Raw genomic sequence first — 19,350 nt, forward strand, 5'->3', positions numbered from 1 at the left:
ATATACATGAGCTCTGCAGTTCGTGTATATAAATATACATGATACATAAATTGTATGTCAGTTTTAAAAAATGATCTCACAGCTGTACAGTCATGCCTCCTAATTGTGGCACATTCACCACTGAGGATAAGGGTGCCTGCCCCAGGCATCCAGAGATCCATGGTACCGTCCCTGCTTTGCTGTGTCACTGGAGCAGAGCGTCTCAGCCAGGAGCTAGTCTAATGGGAGCAGTTTCCAGAGGTGCATCATGTATCTGGGCACATACACATTACATGGGGACCATTCCGCTTGCAGCTGCAGAAGTGAAGCTTTAGGGACCACCAGGCCAGCCCCCTGTAACCCCTTTAGGCTTGATTTAATTCCAGCGAACAGAGATTCGGGCCCACTCAGGGGAGGGGAAGAGCGCTGGCCAAAGCCAGCCCCAGGTTCTGTCTCCTTTCCCACTTAGGAGCTGGTTGCACTGAGGCAATTTAACCAACCTTTGAGCTCCAGTTGCGCCATCTTCTAACAGGAGTAATAATCTGATTCTGCCTACTTCTTGTGGCTGCCGGGAGGGCTCCGCAAAGTCAGTGAAAGCACTCTGAAAACCCTCTCTCATTGTCGTGCTCCGGAAACGCCAGCATTTTTGACAGTTGACTTATGGAGCAGCCCCCGCCTCCCCCCCCACCCCCCATCAGGAAATTGGTTGTGGAAGCTTCCCTCTTTCTGAGACTCGTGGGGCGGGGGGGGGAAGGGACTCTGACCCCTTTCCCCAAAGGCGTGTGTGCCGCCGAGGCTGCGAGGATGGACATCCCTGCTGGGGCCTGAAAGTTGACAGCACACGTGAATGACGGCTTGGCGACAGCTATGTTGCATGTTCCGGGAGAGGCGAGCCGTCCCCGTTAGTGAAGTGTGAACCACTGGAGAGCGGCCGAGCCTAGGGGATGCAGGAGGAAGGCCTTTTTCATTAAGCCAGAGGCCTATCCTGAACCTGCAGGCGAGGGATGTAAATATACACGGAAATAATCCATCCGTCAAGTGACTTCCCTTCATCAGACCCTGGAGAGAAAATGCTTTCACTACCACTTGGAAAACCGCTAAGCTGGCGGAGTTGCCTAGGGTACCGGTCACATGGGCCCATCGTCCAGCCTGTTCAAAATGATTTGTTTTCCTTTATTTTAGAGACAAATGGGGTTTGGGGGGTGGGGTCAGAGGTACTTCCGGAGCCTCGTCCTCCTAGAGAGGGGCCCTTGTGTAAGGCTGTTCTCACCTCCGCACGCCTGGGCTCTCAGCAGCCCTTGCCCTTGGCAATAAGGACTAAAATAGCATTTCCTGTCCCAGTTCTCTTCCCCATTTTCTGAACTCTGCGTCATCCCACACAGAGGAGGCTCCACATTGTGTCCTTCTGAGGGGTCCTTCCACTGGCAGCAGTGACGAGGGAGGAGGCGAGAGGGTGTGTGGCTGGGCCCTGCCACCACCGGGGTCTAGCTAGAATGTCTGCAGGACAGGAGTGGGCTGGCTCCATCCGCTAACCGCTCGACCGAGAAAAGCCTCTGCCTGTCTGTATCTGTCTCGGAGCCTACGCTTCTCCCTCTCAAGGCCCCACGACAGGAATTTGCAGTAAATTCATTCTTCTACCACACGGCCCTTCTGACCCTTAGACCGAAGTGTCACATCGGCAGATCTTGCTCCCGGCTGATCTGCAGTTGATGGATAGGCTTTGTCCCATTTCCGCTTGCTGGTTTAATCTAAAGAGACAAAAAGCCCAAGGAGAGGTTATGGTGTGATGTAGAAAAATGCCAACCAAGTGTTTCCATATGTTACTTTGGACACTGTCTGTCTTCCGATCGTCCAAAACATCTAAGGAGTGAAAGATGAAGGCAGGCTCTCTGACTCTTTCCTTCTTTCTGATTCTTTGTCTCCAGGCGGCTGTGTCTGTGTGTGCTTCTCGGAGAAGCAGGGCCCACCAGGAACAATGCCACCGCCATCAGACATTGTCAAGGTAGCCATTGAATGGCCAGGTGCTAATGCTCAGCTCCTTGAAATCGACCAGGTAAGCACCTGAAATGAGAAGCAGAGGTGCAGGGAGCGAGCTCTGGGAAGTACATGGCATAGGGTGTCTTCAGGGGCAGGGGCTGTCGGCATCAGAGGTAAGGGCCGGCACGAACGAACATCAAGGCCTGTCCCACCCTGTGGAAGGTTGGCTCCCCGGCTCGGGGAGGCTTCCCCTCGGAGAGGTGGTCCATGCGAAGGCCTCGGGTTTATCCTTCTTGGCGACCCTCATCAGAACCTTGACATGAGTAGTACGTGGTTGCTGGTAAAAGATTGATCTCTCTCTCTCTCTCTCTCTCTCTCCCAGAAACGGCCTCTGGCATCCATCATCAAGGAAGTTTGTGATGGGTGAGTAGACACCGGCCTCGTTCTGGACGAGGGCAGGCCAACTACCAGAGGAACACGGCCAGACCCACCTCCAGTTAGCTGGGTCCTTGGAATGGGGCTTTTGTGGATCATCATCTTACAAAGGAAGTAGAGCCGAGGAGGATGCCCCTAAGAGCTGCCGTAAATCTTTATCTTTCCTTTAAGCCCAAGAATGCCCCGGCCGAGGTGTGGACGGCATGCAGGACCTGCCCTGAATTGTGTGCCCCACTTCTGTGTGGTGCCCGTCTTTATGCAAGGCCGAGCAAGTTGCTTTTTCAGCGTCTCAGCCAAAACCCGTGGGACCCCCCCATCCTCCAAACAGGCCCCCCAAGCCCTTGAGCAATTCTGCCAGAAATGAATATCTGCAGCCTGTCGCCAGGCCTGCAGGAGGGCCCAGTGCCTGTACTGTGTGTTTCTTACACAGGTGGTCCTTGCCAAACCCGGAGTATTACACCCTCCGTTATGCAGACGGCCCGCAGCTCTACATCACCGAGCAGGTCAGTTCCCGGGCAGCGGGGTCAGGCCTCACTCACCCAAGGAGGTGGCACTGTCGGCCTTGCTGACCTGCAGGCAGCTTCTGTTTATCAGGGACGCGCCAGCCCCTGCCTCCTCCAGTGGCTGGAAAACCCGTGGGTTCTGCGCCCGGATGGCTCGGGGCGCGTGGAGGGGGATCTGCGTTCTCGGGCAGGAAGCACGCGAAAGGAGGCTTGACCAAAGATGCTCTCTACCCCTACTTTAAAACGACAGCAAGTTCTCACGGACTTACCTGGCTTACACAATTCTAGTATTTTATCTCAGCTACTCTTCTTTCTCTTTGCTACCCAGACACGCAGCGACATTAAGAATGGGACCATCTTACAGCTGGCCATCTCCCCGGTAGGTATTCGGCTCTCCTCAGTAGTACGTTTATTTAACACATTATATGAGCACCCATCAAAGGCCAGACTCTTTTCCAAAAACCAAGACTACATAGAGCTTAAAAAGTCAGTCTTTGAGGGAGCGCCTGGCTGGCTCAGTCAGTGGAGCATCTGCCTCTTGACCTCAGGGTTGTGAGTTCAAGCCCTGTGTTGGGTGTAGAGATTATTTAAAAAAAAAAAAAAAAAAAGTCTATCTTTGCTCTGACAGCCCGTTGGGAATAAACAAAGGCCTCACTCAAGCATCTTGACAGACCGTTGCTTAGGGAGCCGTGGGGACTCAGAAAAGGGACCACCTGGCGCAGCCTAAGGATTCCCAACAGACCTTCCCAGAGAAGGGCGAAGCTTAGTGCAGCTGTTGAAGGATAGGCAGGAATTCGCTGAAGAAAGGAGAAAATGAAAAGTATCCCGAGCAGAGAGATGTGCTTAGGGGAAGGCGGGGGTGCTGGGTGGCCGAGGACCCGCAGTGGCGGGTGGGAAGGCCAGGCCTGCAAGGGTACCAGATGCTGGGGGCCTCAGAGGGCCTGCTCACGGGTTTGGACTTTGTTCAGAAAGGGAACGTGGGGACATTGAAAGATTTTCAGCAGGAAGGTACATTATGTTTAGATTTATATTTTAGGAAGATCACTTTAGTGACAGTGTGGAAGATGGGCTAAAAAAAGAAGGTTGGTGGTAGGAGGAATCTTTAAGAAGCTAATGAGCCCGCGATGGCAAGTGACTGTGGAGACGGAAGGACGGGCATGAGAAGTATTTAGAAGTGAACCAGGGGATGTGGTGACATCCCGGATGTGGAAGGAAAGGGGAGAATTTGAGGTGACTCCCTGACTCCTGCCAGAGGGGCCCTTGAAGGTAACCAAGGAAGCAACCAGAAGGGCAGAGAGAAAACCAGGAGCAGGAAGTGGCTTCGGCGCTGAGGGGCAGGGAGTGTTGGGACAGAGGAAGGTGTGGTCTGCAGCCAGCGGAGAGCAAGTAAGCGAGAACAGAGAGGCTGCTTGTTGATCTGGGAAGCCTGTCGGCCCCCGGTGACCTCTGTGAAGACAGCTTTGGTGGGGTGATGGGTGACAGCAGACTGTAGTGGCAGCGGAGTGAGGTCCCTGACTTTACCGCGCTATCAGGAAGCTTGGTCATAAGAGGAAGTAGACACAGAAGGCAAGAACTCGGGGACGTGGACCCAAAAGATAAAGCTTTTAAAAAAGGGGTAAAACGGGCGCCTGGGTGGCTCAGTCAGTTAAGCGTCTGACTTTGGCTCGGGTCATGATCTCACAGTTCATGAGTCCGAGCCCCCCGTTGGGCTCTGGGCTGACAGCTCAGAGCCTGGAGCCTGCTTTGGATTCCGTGTCTCCCCCTTTCTCTGCCCCTCCCCTGCTCCTGCTCTGTCTCTCTCTCCCTGTCTGAAAAATAAATGAACATTAAAAAAAAATTTTTTAAGGGGCAAAACATTCATGTATTTCAAAAATCAAAAAGTTCAACAAAGATGTAGTGAAATGTCTCCCTCCCTGCCTTGTCCCCTCATCTACCCCGGTTCCCCACCTCCTCCACCCTTTACTTGCTAACTGCTGATGCAGTTTTTTTAATGTGTCTTCGAGAATAAGTTCAGCTGGAAGAGAGCAAGGTTGACAGTGCAAACGGAACAGGACCTTACTGGGTCAGGACAGGAGGAATCCCAAGCCCAGGCAGAGGGATTTTCGACTGTCTGATGTCCGAGGAGGACAGTCAGCATGGGGGTCACTTAGGTGTAGAAGGGCTGCCAGGAAATTAAGGGCATGGTGGCACGTGTCCCTTTGGCGAGGTGAGAGACTGGTCCATCTGAGCAGAAGGGCAACGCGGAGTAGTAACAGCTAACGGTTCCCGAACGCCTGTATTCTGCTGAATGCTTTACATATATGGTAACATTTAATCTTGACAGATACCAATGAGATGGGTACTCCTGATAGCCCCATTTTGCAGACGAGCAGACTGAGGCTTAGGTTAACCGACTTGCCACTTGTCACACAGAAAAAAAACATGGCAGAGCGGCCTCTCAAGCCCAGGGCTCTCTGACTCCCTGCCAGTATTCTCGTCAGCATGTCTCCTGCCCCCCCCCCAGCCCTCCCCCCTGCTTCCCGAACTCTTTCCATCTTAAGGACTTCATTTCCCCCCTTAGCTCTGCTAGCTTAATGTGACAGCCTGGGAGTTGCTTTCGTAGACGTGCTGAAGCGTTTTACAGACCTCCTGCGCAGAGTGGTTGGCTTTCCCAGGAGCCCGTCTCTCTGGAGCAGGAGGCAGCGGCCCAGAAATGCTGTCTCAGGAGGAAAATTAACATTTGGAGCTGGAAGTTTCTAAGTACGCTGCAGACCAGCGCTCTTCAAATTGTCCTATCCTGTGACCTTTCCTCGCCGCGTGCGTCTTCTCCACTGTGGAGAGTACGGAGGGTTTCTGTGTCCCCAAGAGCCCTGGGCTGCTCTAGGGCCATCCCTGTCGTAATCAAAGAGAAAAGGCCAAGGGGAGAGAGGTGAGCCGGCCGTTCCTTGTCAGTAGCAGGGCTGCGGTCACGCGCTCAGCACCGCAGGACAACATAAAGACCACGGGAGCAGTTTGCTCTCAAGGCTCTTCCATTCCAGCTGAGAATATTAATTAACACACACAAAACAGAGAATGAGGAAGCGGTCACTGGCAAGGCGCTGGCCATAAAGCTCGTAAGCTCAGCGAGAGGAAGGCCCGGCGACCACTCAGGAAGAGGGCCCGCGGCCGGAGCTTGCGGAAAGCAGGCAGGCAGTCTGCTGGGAAAGGCTGGTGTGTGAGGGGAAGCCTAGTCACCAGCCATCATTTTGAAAGCTGCCAGTTCCTTGATATCCTTAAAGTTTCCCCGGGACTGTCAGGTTGACGATCAATGACACGGACTTTCAGAGAAAGTCCAAAAAAAAAAAAAAATTGTCAGGCTTATCTCATTTTCAGATTGAAAGGGGCCTTAGAGGGGATCATCAGATTAAATCCTCCACCCAATGCAAGAATCCCTCATGTGGCATCTTGGACACCTGGTTGTCCAGATTCTCCTTGATTGCCTTTGGTGACTGAGAGCTCATTACGTCAAGAGACCACGTCGTCTACTGGCTGACGGCTTAAATTCACAGAAAACGTCCCTCTGTTGAGCCATTATCTGTTCTGTGTCTTGCCAGAGGCGGCGGACTATTGTCTCCTCAGTCCCCTTGTAGTCCTCCGGTGGGAAGTTCTTGTGATCCGTAGACCAGAGTGCCACAGAAAGGATACACATAACTACAGATTGGTCTTGGCAGCCTGCTAATTTCCTGACTGATCCAATAAGCATGTATTAAGCGACTCCTAGACAGCGTGAGCAGCTAGTTCCGCCTCGGGCTGGATGTCCGCAGGAAGGCCTTTATGAGCCACTCACGGAGCGGTCCCCTGCCGCGAGGCGCAGATGGCATGTGTCTTGTCTCTGGTCCCGTAGTCCCGGGCTGCACGCCAGCTGATGGAGAGGACCCAGTCATCCAACATGGAGGCCCGGCTGGACGCCATGAAGGAGCTGGCCAAGCTCTCCGCCGACGTGACCTTCGCCACCGAGTTCATCAACATGGATGGCATCGTGGTGCTGACGCGGCTCGTGGAGAGCGGGACCAAGCTCTTGTCCCAGTGAGTACCACTGCGCCCTTGCTTGGGGGATTTGAGAGACCTCCTACACTCAGCGGGGCGTCCCTCCTCTCCACCGGGCCTCCTGAACTTACTGGGCACCTTCTGTGTACAGAGCAGCATGCCGAGCACTAGGGTCCGTGCAGAGGAACACACGATCATGGGCCTCGATCCCATAGTTGAGCTGGGCTCTCACAGACGCCGCGTAGGAGTAGAACGGGGGCTGCAGGAGTCAGGAAGAGAGAAGTCGGTTCATGTCAGATCTGTAGATTTATGGAAAATGACTGGCTTGGGGGAGGCGAGGGAGCAGACTGCCCGTTATTGACCAGAACGGGGGTCTGTTTGTAATCACGCCCCTGCTCCCTCCCTGTCCAGTCACGTCCCCGCTGCACACATGCACGTGCGCACAGGCCTTCCTCTGTGTTCGCCGTCTCCCCACCAGCCATGTTCACAGGGAGACGGAGCTCCACAGCTTGTGATCTCCCTGCGAGGATGGGAGCGGTGGGGGCCGCGCCGTGACCAGCCCCCGGTGGCGGAACAGATGTTTAGTTGGCCGTCTGGGCCTCTGGTGTCTCCGCTGGCAGAGAGGCAGTCAGAAATCTTTCAGCCGATGAATCAGCTATTGAAATTTTCAGCCAAACCAAGCAACTAATCATGGGTGTTTAAGTCTCTGATTTTGCAGAAATCCTGCGCTGAAATCCTGGAGCCTCCCGCTGGCCCCGGACTTCTGCAGGCTGCCAGGAGCACGGCTTTTGGCCGGCCTTGGTTTCCTCCTCTTGAAAATGGGGATGCTGCTTCCACTGCAGTGTCGCCACGAGGAGTGTCGTTAATGGGTCCGAACGTGCCTTGCCACTGGGCACAGGGTTCGTTAGATCGAGAGCGTCGTACGGACGTATAAAGGGCTGTGAGTGGAAAGATGAGGGACACAGGAGGGAAGACATTCTAATCCCCATCTTCCTTCAGCCCTGCGGTGAGCGAGGGCCTCGCACACCTTGTCCTCCTGCCCTGGCCACAGCCCTGTGACGTTAACACGGTGAGATGAGCGCAGTGTTACAGAGGAGGAAGTTCAAGTTTGAAGAGAGAACACGTGCACAGTTAGTAAATAGTTGAACAGGATTGAACCCGGGGCTGAAGCTTGCACTCCCTGTCCTGCACTCTGCTGCCTCTTGGCCTTGAACATGGGCTGTAAGCTACCTTGGGTACCCCTGCCAAGCGTTGGGGGTGACTAAGGTCTGATAGCTTTCTTGGTTTGGGAAGCAGATGAGCAGTTGTGTGTCTCGGAGATGAGGCGGTTCGGGGAAGGAAAGCCGAACCCACGGCCCTTGCCCAGCGATGGATGGACACCTGGACAGCATCTGCTGCACACGTGGCGAGGCCCGCACGCGGGTGCCTATAACCACAGGCCCTGACCCCTTGCGTGGTGCCGACGCTGGAGTCCGTCCCCCGTTGTGGCTGCCGTCACACCTGTGTTCCCTGGTTCTGAATCTTTGTGTTATTTTGTGTGTATTCTGTTTGTGTCTCAGCTACAGTGAGATGCTGGCATTCACCTTGACCGCCTTCTTAGAGCTCATGGACCATGGCATTGTCTCCTGGGACATGGTTTCAATCACCTTCATCAAGCAGGTGAGGCCTCCAGCCTTCTGTCTTCCCCTCCCCCCTCACTGGCCCCTTGTCCTCTGGGTTCATGGAGACATGAAGGTGACACCGCCGTGCTGCTGGCGGTCGGCTTTCTAGCCCCGAGGCCCCATTTTTCCTCCTCACGCCCGGGCCTTCCTGGGACTCCTGAGAGAATTCCTTCATTGCCCTCGAAGAAGGAACTGGGCTCTCAGAACTGGGTGTGGCCAGAGTGGTACGGGGTTGACAGCAAATCTTGGGGAGACACTAGCCAGTAGGCCAGCGCGAGCTCAGTGTCTCTGACCTGCTTGCTGAGCGCTCCCTTCTCTGGATACACATGTCCATTTCTTTGGCCTTCTCTGTACCAGTCTGCCTTCTGTTGACACATCTGCAGGGCAGCCGGTGTGGACTGTCAGATCGAACTGGTGTGTGGGAGGGTACGCTTTTGCTTTCCTTTCTTCTATAGGAAGGGACAGTGTCAATTCCAGAAATTAAACTAAAACCAGTGAGCAATAGATCTGCTGACCTAGAATCACACGTGTCGTTGGTTTGGGACGTTGGGAACTTCCTGATGCCGGAGATATTTCGGCAAAAGTGAAATGGGCGTGTGTCGATTATAATGATGGGCAGTGGTTAGATGACAAGACTTTGAGGTCTTCCTGCCTCTTGAGTCCCTGCTGTCCTGCGTGTGGGGGGAGCACAGTGTACGTGTGCACGTGGAGATCAGAAGAGGTCCCGATTTCAGTTAAGAGCCTGTGCTTCCTACACAGCTTTCCCGTGCCTGAACCCCCATTTTGAAAACCAAGGATGGAGCCCTTAGATTTTGAGGAAACACAGTTGACTGGATGCTGTCGTTTGAAACTGAATTGTCCATGCCTAGGGACCATGCCAAGATGACCATAAACCAGACACCACTGTCCATGTGGGGACAGCTGCCCCAGGGCGGGTGGCATATGAGGGAGGGGAGCCTTCGTGGGCTCACCTCAGGGACTCGGCCGTCCAGCGCTCCTGGGTCCCGGGCCCCCTGATCGATCTGGCCCTCGCTGTCTGTAGATTGCAGGGTACGTGAGCCAGCCCATGGTGGACGTGTCAATTCTTCAGAGGTCCCTGGCCATCCTGGAGAGCATGGTCTTGAACAGCCAGAGCCTGTACCAGAAGATAGCAGAGGAGATCACCGTGGGACAACTCATCTCTCACCTCCAGGTGTGAGTAAGGCACCCGCCCCGGCCCCCCCACTGCCTCTCATTCTCTGCGCGTCACCCAGTCCTACCCCTTTGCTTGTGTTCCAAGCCACTGGCCTGCGTGTTCACGCATTCATCAGCACTTCCACACTGTGCCGGAACGCTCCCGGGATCGGGACCCGATCGTGTCACGCTCCTGCCCAAATCCTCAGTGGCGCCCCTTGTCCCTCAGGCTGAACTGAAGTTTTCCCAGCCTCCCGTGCTACCGCCTGTCGGACAGAGTTAGATGCTCTCCCCTCTGTGGGCCAAACAGTCTCTGTTTGTACCTATGATAATTATAGAAAATCCTCTGTTGTTGTTACGTGCCTCCCATTTTAAACTTGGAGCTCTCTGGGAAGAGGGACTGTCATTCTTAGATCCCTTGCTTTGGTTTAAGTAGAAGTCAATTAATATTTGAGAATGAACACTTAGCACACTAACAGTATGCTGGGGGTGGGGGTAGCAAGGGCTATTGTGTAGGGCACCAGTTCGGGCCTTCTGTTCAGATCCAGGCTCCCCTGCGTCCTAACTAGGTCTCTGCCTTCAGCACATCACCTTGTCTCGTCTGGTCTCCGTTTCTTCAGGTCAGGGCTGGGGTTCATCCTCCGCATTACTCAGACTTGTGAGGATCAAAGGAGACCAAAGGTCTAACAGAGTGGCCAGCACAGGATAGGTAGGAGTTTTTGCTCTTGAAGAAGCATATCTCATCCTAAACCGTTTTATCAAACGGTAAAACCAGAAGACAGATGAGCCCTTTGGAGTCCCGTTCCTCTCTTCCCCATTCTTCGTACTCGCCTCTCACCCTCTTTGGGGGGGCTGGACTCCCCAAGACAAGGTGGTGGTACTGCTGACCCCTTCCTGACCCTTGCTTCCTCGTAGCACTTCGGGCACGGACAGGATGCCCACGCAATGCCCTGTCAGTTCCCGGGGAAGCCAGAGCTCCCAGCTTTGCTTGTTTAGAGCAGCTGTCTGCATTCAGCTGAGACCCCAACCNATTTCTCCTTGTCACTTTTAAGGAGTTCTTCAGCCTCTGCTTTCATACCCCAAAGCCAAAAGGTTGTTTGAAGTGAAGGGAACATTATAAACTCCAGATGGAGAGTTCTGATTTTCCTAACGTCAGACTCACCTCTGTGTTTCTTTGCTTCTGAATCAGGAATGACCCAGTTGCGTCCTCAGGGATGGTAGAGGACGATGGCATTTCTTCGGGGTCAGTCCGTGAATATTTGCAGCCCGTAGCTACTACCAGAAGTTATGTCCTCTGCTGTGTGGGCAGAGAGATACTTAGTGCCCTCCATGGCACCCCCAGGAACCCTCCCCCCCCAGCAGGAAGTCTGTTAGCTCATCTAAGAAAAGAGCCACGGAATGCACAGTGCGGCACATGGAGACATCTTGCCAAGTGCCAGGCTTGTAAGACTCCAGAGAATGGTTGTAGTTTGTTCGTTTGTATTAAAATGAAATAAGTTTAGGGGTGCCCGTGCGGCTCAGTCGGTTGAGCATCCGACTTGATTTTGGCTCAGATCATGATCCCAGGGTCATGGGATCAGGCCCTGCTTTGGACTCTGCACTGAGCATGGAGTCTGCTTAAGAGTCTGTCTCTCCCTCTGCCCCTCCCCAGCTCGCTCACTCGCTCACTCTCTCCAAAATAAAAACTGAACAAAATGAAGTCAGTTTGTAGTTGGAGGCTTTGAAAATACAGAAAAGCACAGAGTAAATCCTTTTCCCATGTTCCCACCTCCGGACATAAGTACCGTTTACATTAGATTGACCGGCCTGCTTATCTTTGTTTCTATGTATGTTTTTTTTTGTTTTGTTTTGTTTTGTTTTGTTTTTTAACAAAACCAGGAGCTTACTTGTGCTTACAGGTGCGCATGCTTTGTGCACCTTGACCTTTTTATGAAATAAGATCTCTTGAACGTTTCCCCATGTTAAAGTTTCTTCTAAAAGGGTGGCTCTAAATCCTTTTTGCATGCCATATGCCTTTGAAAATTCAGTGACTGTTACAGACTCTCACCTCCTTGGCGAAAATAACACATAGTCAACCAACTGCACGAAATAATTTCTGCACCATTTCTGGGGTTTACATTCACTTCGAACCCAACCCCAAATCCCACGCGAAGAACTTTATGACATGATTTTTAATGGCGACCCCCAACTCTACTGTGTATAAACAGTTGTGACTGGAGCATTGGGATTATTTACCGTTCTTTCTTTTTTTAACAGTACTTGAATGAAACCCTTTGCCAGTACATCTCGTCCAACTCTCTGATTGCTGCCTTTGGATAAGTGGCTATTAGTGGAGTGGCCGGGTCATGGAACGTGCCCACTCTTAAGGCTTTTGAGGCTTCGCCCTGGACGATTATTTGATTATCATCTGGGAGCGGCTGCTGTAAACCCCCCAGGCTGCTCTCGCTGGTCCGTCTTCTAATGTCCCTCTGCCTTCTTTCTCCACTGGCACAGCTCCAACCAGGAGATTCAGACCTACGCCATCGCACTGATTAACGCGCTTTTCCTGAAGGCTCCCGAGGACAAGCGACAGGTCTGTGGCTGCCTTTTCAAGCTTTTCAACCTGAGCTCTTCCAGGAGAATTGTCACCCACCCACCCTTTGCTGCGCGGAGAGCAGAAACGCAGCCGTGTCCCCCAAGGGTCCCTTCCTCCTGTCCCTCTGTGTCAGGGCCCCTACTTCCAGGGAAGAACTAGGAGGGGCCCCAGCGGGTCTCGGGTCAGAGCAGGAGGCTGCAAACTTTCTCCTCTAAAGGGCCCGAGAGTAAATATTTTCTTGCTCTGCGGCCGATGGTCTGTGTGGCAGCTGTCCCATCTGTCATTACAGCCAAAGCAGCTCAGGCGATAGGAGGACAAATGGGTGTGGCTGTCTTCCAGAAAGACCTCATATACACAACTAGAGGACAAGCCCAGTTCCGTCTTAGTTGTCGACCCTGGCTTAGAGGGTCCAGAAGAAGGGAGAGGAGACCCTCCAGGCCTCACTGTCAAGTCCAAGGAGACCAAAACAAAAGAGACCCTTACTTAAGGAAGCAAGGGTTGGGGGGGCTTCGCACAAAGTTTCATGTATAAAGATCCTCTGGCCCGGATTCCAACCTGCTTTCTTCCCCTGCTCACTAGCTGTGTGACATGATGCAAATCGCTCTGCTTCTCTGAACCCCGTTTCCTCATCTGTAATATAGGAGCAGCAACATCTGCCCTGTTTACTTCACAGGGATGTCATCTGTCATGAGGAGAGACCAGACCCCTGTCTTACAAGTGAGGGCACCAGGAATCAGCCGGGGGCGGGGACAGGCACTGACCTGAGGCCCGCGCCCTGAGGCTAAGTGCTCTTCCTGGCCGGGCAGGTGCTTTAACCTCCTGGGTCTCCTTCTCTCTTTCTGTAAATCTCTAAGGGCCCTTCTAACGCTGACACTCTAGATGCCCCTGGTAAAAGCCCACGTGGTGCGCAGAAGAAAGAGTTTAAAATTCTCTGTCAACTCCACGGGCTCTAGAAGCTGAAAGCCGTGTGGGCTCACGTACCGAGCTCTTAGTGGGTCCAGCAGGAGGACCCGGCGCATCTGTGGTTCTGTCTGTCCTTGTCCGTCGTGGATGGCTTTGCTCTGTGACCCTCCTCTTTCCTAGTCCAGTTTTGAATGTAAGCTCATTCTTCCATCTGCTTCTCTCTGTGCTTTTTGCTTTCTGCCGGCAGGACAAGCACCTTAACCCTCTAGACCTGCCTGTCACTGTAAGTAGCGCTGCCGCGTGGAAGGGGCCCCAGCCCTCTTCCAGGTGGGGAGGTCAGAGCTGCGCAGGAACCTCACGTTCCGATGCGGGTGCTCAGGGAGCCGTGAGGCCCAGAGTCCTGGGTGCCGTACATCTCGTTCCTCAGAACACCCAGGGAGCGCTGGGGACTAGCGGCACATCCAGGAGGAGGGGACGCCCGCCCTAGGGAATGCTGCCCGGTCTTTATAACCTGCCTTTCTGTGAGTTTGTGGGTCAGCCCCGGGAGATCGGATTCAGAAAGAGCCTGAGACTTTAGTCTAGAAGATACCGTGGATGCATTGCCCCCAGCCTGGTACGCAGAGAGGGAGGGTAAATCCATGTTGCTTTCGACGTGCCCTAGACCGTAGGAGTTTGACAGCTGACAGAGGGGGATGGGCTCGCCTGCTTCTTGGTTAGAAGTCGGCTTTACCAGGCCGAGAGCGTGTGCCCTCCCCCAGCACCGCACAGGAGCCTTGGGTCTGAGGCCATTACATTCCAGGAGCAGACCACTGCCTCTTACCCGCTTTGCGAGCTGTCCACAGCAAGACCGCATCTCAAGCCGGCCTCCTCTGGCCACCGAAGAAGCTTCTAGGCCACTTCTCCTCTGCCAGCCAGGGGGTGCGCGCAGGGGGTGCAAAGCACCACTTAATGTTCCTGGCAGTGTCAGCCATTTGGAACATGGCTAGAAAGGGAGACACGAGAGCGAAAGGCCCCTCGGTTCTGAGAAAAATGAGAGTCCTCACAGATCCCGCTCCATGGGAGAGGTGTGACAGCCCCCTCGGGCCCAGTAATTTAGAATTATCCATAAAATTAAATTAAGGCAGCAGTTTAGGAAGTGAAGTCATACTAATTAACGTGGTAAGAAGTGATGGCCAAGATTGGAAGGAGGAGACAGAAGAATTATGAAAAGCTGTCAGAAAGATTAAAAGCACAGTGAGCTGGGACCATTTTGTTGAGGGGGAAATAGCTGCACAGTCAAGAGCTCCTCAGGGTGTTACAGCGTCATCACACACTGTTCTTTTTGTTGAAGCCAAGTCCTTGGCAATGATTAAATTATAATCGTCGTAGTCCCTTCCAAAATAAAGAAATGTGTGTGTTTTTAGAGGATTTGCCTAAGAACAGTCACAGTGAGGTCCTGAAAGGAGCCTCAAAGCTTCACTCCTTGGAAGACTCATTTACGGAGGATACTTTATTTCCCAAGTGTGCCAAATAAATAAAGTGTTACTGTCAGAATCTGAACTGAATATAATAAAAAAGGCGACCCTATTGTGAGAAATTACCCCAAAGCACCGCCATGCACTTGTCTAAAGTCAGAAGTGAGCCACAGCCNCGCTGCTCTGTGCTCCGTATGCATTGTCCATCACCCGGCATCCCCGTAAACACAAGTGTCTCGTCCTGAAGCAGTGTCTGTTCCTCTTTGAAGATGACGTGCTTGACTGTGCCGTTGGGGGGAGGGACACCCTTTGTGACTCAATTTGCATTCCCAGAAAAAAAAAGTATAAGGGAATTTTTTCAGAGTATAGAATATGTTGGGTGGGTCTGTGGATTTTTTTCCATTTGCCCACTTTGTATTTGAAAGGAGAAAACATTTAAGACAGAAAGCCTCAGAGCTGTGACCCCTTTCCTCCTGATAGTCGTCACAGCCAGGCGCCTGCTACCTTGCCTTACATTTGCTTGTTTTTCTCAATAGGATATGGCCAATGCATTTGCACAGAAGCATCTTCGGTCCATAATCCTGAATGTAAGTTCCCCAAACAAGCTGTATTCTGTTACCAGCGCTAACAGTAATTACTGTTCCTGTAATTGTATTATTATTGAAATAACTATTGAGTGGGGAGGGCACTCAGGGAACCTACGGAAAGGTGCTAATAAGCCCTTGTTAAGCTGGGAAGCTTTTTCTTGTAATCCTCTGTAAGTAGAGTTGTCTCTGGGAGGCTGTCTGTCCCATGAGGAACTGCAGAGGCTCTAAGGTGAGCCAGCTACACTGTTCGTTGCCCTGCAAGTCCAGAATTTTCTCCAGAAGGAATGTGCTAAAATAGGCCCCAAAGAGGAAAGTAATTCAGCTCACAACCATCAGACCAGGGCTGTGTGGGGCACCTCTCGGGGTGAACAAGACAGTGTGGTGTGTTTGCTTTCAAAGATCATCCAGTCCAATAGGTGCTAGAGCCGTGTGCGGTCAGTGGTTCCTTGGAGCTTCATGGTCTGGGGAGGAGCATGGTCAGGAGGAGGAGCACTGCTTGCCTTGAAGGAGGTGTCAGGAAGCCTCTAGAGGAATGAGGTCCTGAGGCTGAGCCTACATCAGCCATCCAGAGAAAAGAAGAAAGGAAATCCAGCCGGGACTGGCTAGAATTGGCTGGGACCTAGAAGGAAAGCATGATTGGGTAGAGGATGGGGCTGGAGAGCGAGCACAGACCAGATCTCATAGGGCCTTAGTCGTTTTCCCAAGCACAGTTGAACGATTTAATTCGGATGGTGACATACCCAGACTGGCATTTAGAAACCTCACACTAGCAGGTGTGTATGTTTTCTGGGGGTGTATGAGGGAGGAGAGTAGAAGGGGAGGTGGTGAAGAGGGAGGCATCTGGAAAGAGGGCTGGCTCCCTGTTCCCACACAGGGATGTGGGTGGGAAAGAGCTGGCTGGAGGTGGGGGTGGGAACCGGGGAAGAGGGCCGAGGATCTGGGCGAAAAGGAGCCCATCGTATCCGTTGTCAAAACCGAGGGAACACCGGGAGACCACAGTGTAAGGAACAAAATGAGAAATCAGAAGCCAGGTGTGAAAGGCTTGATCATTCTAAGCATGAACTTCAGAGTCGCCAGCCTCCACTCCGCCATTAACCAATCTGATCTTGAGCAATTCACTTAACTGCGATTTACTTTGATTTGCTCATCTGGATGGGAGGCCTGAACAGGCTCCTGTACATACAGCGCTTAGCAGGGTGCCTGGCACGTGGTAAGCGCTCCGCTCTCGGCAGTTCCTTTTTTTTTTTTTTTATGTTTTATTTATTTCTGAGAGAGAGAGAGCGTGAGCAGGGGAGGGTCAGAGAGAGAGAGACACAGAATCCGAAACAGGCTCCAGGCTCTGAGCTGGCTGTCAGCACAGAGCCCGACGCGGGGCTCGAACCCACGAACCGTGAGATCATGACCTGAATCGAAGTTGGACGCTTAACCGACTGAGCCACCCAGGCGCCCCGGGGCAGTTCTTTTACTGTGAACAGAAAGCAAAGGTGATAGAATTCAAGAAATGGGCTCAGAGCACTTGCAGAGTCGAGCGATCGGCTGTTCTGAAGGCGCAGAGCCCACCAAACTTCATCTTGCGGAACCAGCTTACGCCTGCTGGCTGTTTCTCTGGCCATAGTTACCCCGCCCTGGAGGGACTGGGGCAGGGGGAACACCACTCCGGCCCGCTGCCCGTGAGTGACGCAGAGTGCACGGGCCCGCGCCTGCTTGTCCACGTTCCTGAGCGGCTGTTTGGACACCATCCCCTGCATGCGTGGGAGCGAGGGTGGCCTTCTGAATTCATTCTGAATTAATGAATTAATGAGGCTTATTAATTACCAGAATAGGATTAGTTCAGCCCATTTCTGGGCTAACCTCGGGATAAGCAAAGATTCCACTATAGACCATTCAGGGTCAAGACTCAGGACTTGAGTGGTTCTGCTACAGAATGGTTCATGCATGCTCACTGAAGTCCAAGGAGCTCACTGAGTCAGGCCAAAGAGTGTCAGCCTCCAATTACTCAGCAGTCAAATCAGACTTCAGGTCAAAGCTCTGAAGCTGACTCCTCAGACTGGGGCTGTACCTCTAAGCCGTTGCTGGCTGGAGCGATTACCTTCCCACAGTGATGTCTCTAAGTTTGAGGAAGGGGAAGTAAAGTGAATGAAAACCATATCACATTAACTTTAACCTTTTCTCAAAGTGGTTTTATGAATTAGGGAGAGAGGAGAGGAGGAAGGAAGGCAGAGAGCCAGGTAGGGTGGGGAGGAACTAGAGCGGCAGAAGGAGGGGGCACAGAGAAGGGAAGAGGCTCAGAGAGGGGCACGACCAGGCATGTGGGGGGGACCAGGGAGACCCTGCGAGATGAGAGGCTGGTGGGAGCGGGGCCATGGCTAAGGTTGGAGAAGGAGGAGCAGCGGGCCCCTTGGGATGGAGATGAGCAGGGAGCTGGAGAGAACTGCAGGCAGCCCCCACGCGGAGGAGGTGGGAGCCTCAGCACACACGCTGGTGAGAGGTCAGGAACGGCACGGTCTGTAGAACCTTCTGTATCAGGAAAGAAAGTGCTGTCTGGAATGGTGGCCACAAGCCGCATGTGGCTACTGAGCACTTGCGATATGTCTAGTTGTGACCAGGGAGCTCAATTTGTCATTTTTTAAAATTTCATTTAAAGCCCCCACACGTGGCATGTGGCTGCGTGTGGAGCGGTGCAGATCTAGAGGAACAAAGCACACCCTGGAGTCACATGTCGGGGAGAGGAAGTCTAGAGCCAGTAGAAACAACAGTGTGAGCCACTGATTTCGTTTTAAATGCTGTAGTTGCAACATCAAGAAAGGGATACAGGAAATCAATTTCAACAGTATATTTAATTTAACCCAATAGATCCAAAAGACTATGATTTCAATGTGTAGTCAATAGAGAAATTATTAATGAGAACTATTTTGCATTTTCTTTTTTCATGCTGAGGCGCTGAGATCTAGCGTACATTCCGCATTTGCAGCACACCTCAGTTTGGACCAGCCACATTTCAAGTGTTCAACAGCCCCGCGTGGCTGGTGGCTACCAAACCGGACATCACGGGCCTAAGACGTTGATCTCAAGCCAGGGTGGGCTCTAGAGTTACCGAACTCTAGCGCAGTGCTGTCTGCTAGGACTTGCTATGATAATGGAACTTTTATATCTACTCTGTCATTGGGTGGTAGCCACGAGCCACGTGCACCTGTCGAGCTTAAAATGTGGCTAGTGTGACCAAAGACCTGAATTTTTAACTTGAATTAATTTTAACTGATGGAAATACATATGGCGAGTGGCTACCATATTGGACAGCAGAGCCCCAGAGACACAGGGCTAGACTGAGTGAGAGAACATGGAGGACACAAAGGCAGTGTGTGGGAAGAACTGGGCAAAAGTCTCTTGGGTGAGGAGAGACCAAGAACAACTGGATTCAAGATGGCAGGTAAGACTGAAAGAGCGAGAAATACAGGGGAGCGAGCGAGAAAGGGCAGCCACTGGGAGAGTGAGAGCCGGATGGTCGGAGACAAAGACGTGGCGAGGAAGTGGTCAGCCCAAGGGACACAGGGAGAGGTACCATGCAAGACACAGGTGGGGCATGCGGAAAGGAGATGGGAGCCTGAAGTGGGGTGGGTGTCAGAGGGTCAGGGAGGCAGTGATGGACTGAGAGGGCGTGGTGGAGGTCATGGGAAGAGAAGGGACAGGACAGAACACAGGGGACGCAGGGAGGGGGTATATACAGAGTGACAAGAGAAGATGGTGGGGAGCGTTGGGGGTGGACAGGGAGCATCAGATGCCCTCCTTTGTGAGGTGTCTCCACACGCTTTGAAGAAAATGACTTTTTTTTAAAAAAATTATTTATCTTGAAAATGACCTTTCCTAAAGCCTGTACTTGGTGAGGCCATCCACAACATTGTATGTTTCTAAGGAAGAACAGGGTGGAGTCTTCCGCACACTGTCTGTTGTCTTGGATTGAGTGCCCAGCTGGAGGAAGGTCCAGCTGCTGAGCCCTGAACCATAATCTTTTCTTAAAATAAATTTTAATTTATTTATTTTAAGAGAGAGAGAGAGCATGTGTGCGCAAGTAGGGGAGGGGCAGAGGGAGAGAATCCCAAG

The 19,350-nt window shown here is 52.5% G+C and overlaps 1 protein-coding gene across 2 annotated transcripts in view; it reads left to right on the forward strand.

The window, feature by feature from the left end:
* The window catches only part of ELMO2 (engulfment and cell motility 2), a 42,709-nt gene that overhangs the window by 13,516 nt on the left and 9,843 nt on the right, over positions 1-19,350 (forward strand). Inside the window, exons 2-10 of one of the 2 annotated variants that reach the window (XM_077766158.1) lie at positions 1,905-2,032; positions 2,339-2,379; positions 2,822-2,894; positions 3,223-3,273; positions 6,757-6,938; positions 8,459-8,558; positions 9,603-9,754; positions 12,227-12,305; positions 15,202-15,252. In XM_077766158.1, coding sequence (XP_077622284.1) covers positions 1,955-2,032; positions 2,339-2,379; positions 2,822-2,894; positions 3,223-3,273; positions 6,757-6,938; positions 8,459-8,558; positions 9,603-9,754; positions 12,227-12,305; positions 15,202-15,252 — 807 coding nt within the window. In that variant the 5' untranslated portion in view covers positions 1,905-1,954. Of the gene's footprint in view, positions 1-1,904; positions 2,033-2,338; positions 2,380-2,821; positions 2,895-3,222; positions 3,274-6,756; positions 6,939-8,458; positions 8,559-9,602; positions 9,755-12,226; positions 12,306-15,201; positions 15,253-19,350 lie in introns of those variants that run through there. The other variant, XM_077766167.1, reaches the window with a different exon arrangement.

The sequence above is a fragment of the Crocuta crocuta genome, unplaced genomic scaffold (assembly GCF_008692635.1).
Source record: "Crocuta crocuta isolate KB4526 unplaced genomic scaffold, BGI_CrCroc_1.0 scaffold71, whole genome shotgun sequence".
Classification (NCBI taxonomy): domain Eukaryota; kingdom Metazoa; phylum Chordata; class Mammalia; order Carnivora; family Hyaenidae; genus Crocuta; species Crocuta crocuta.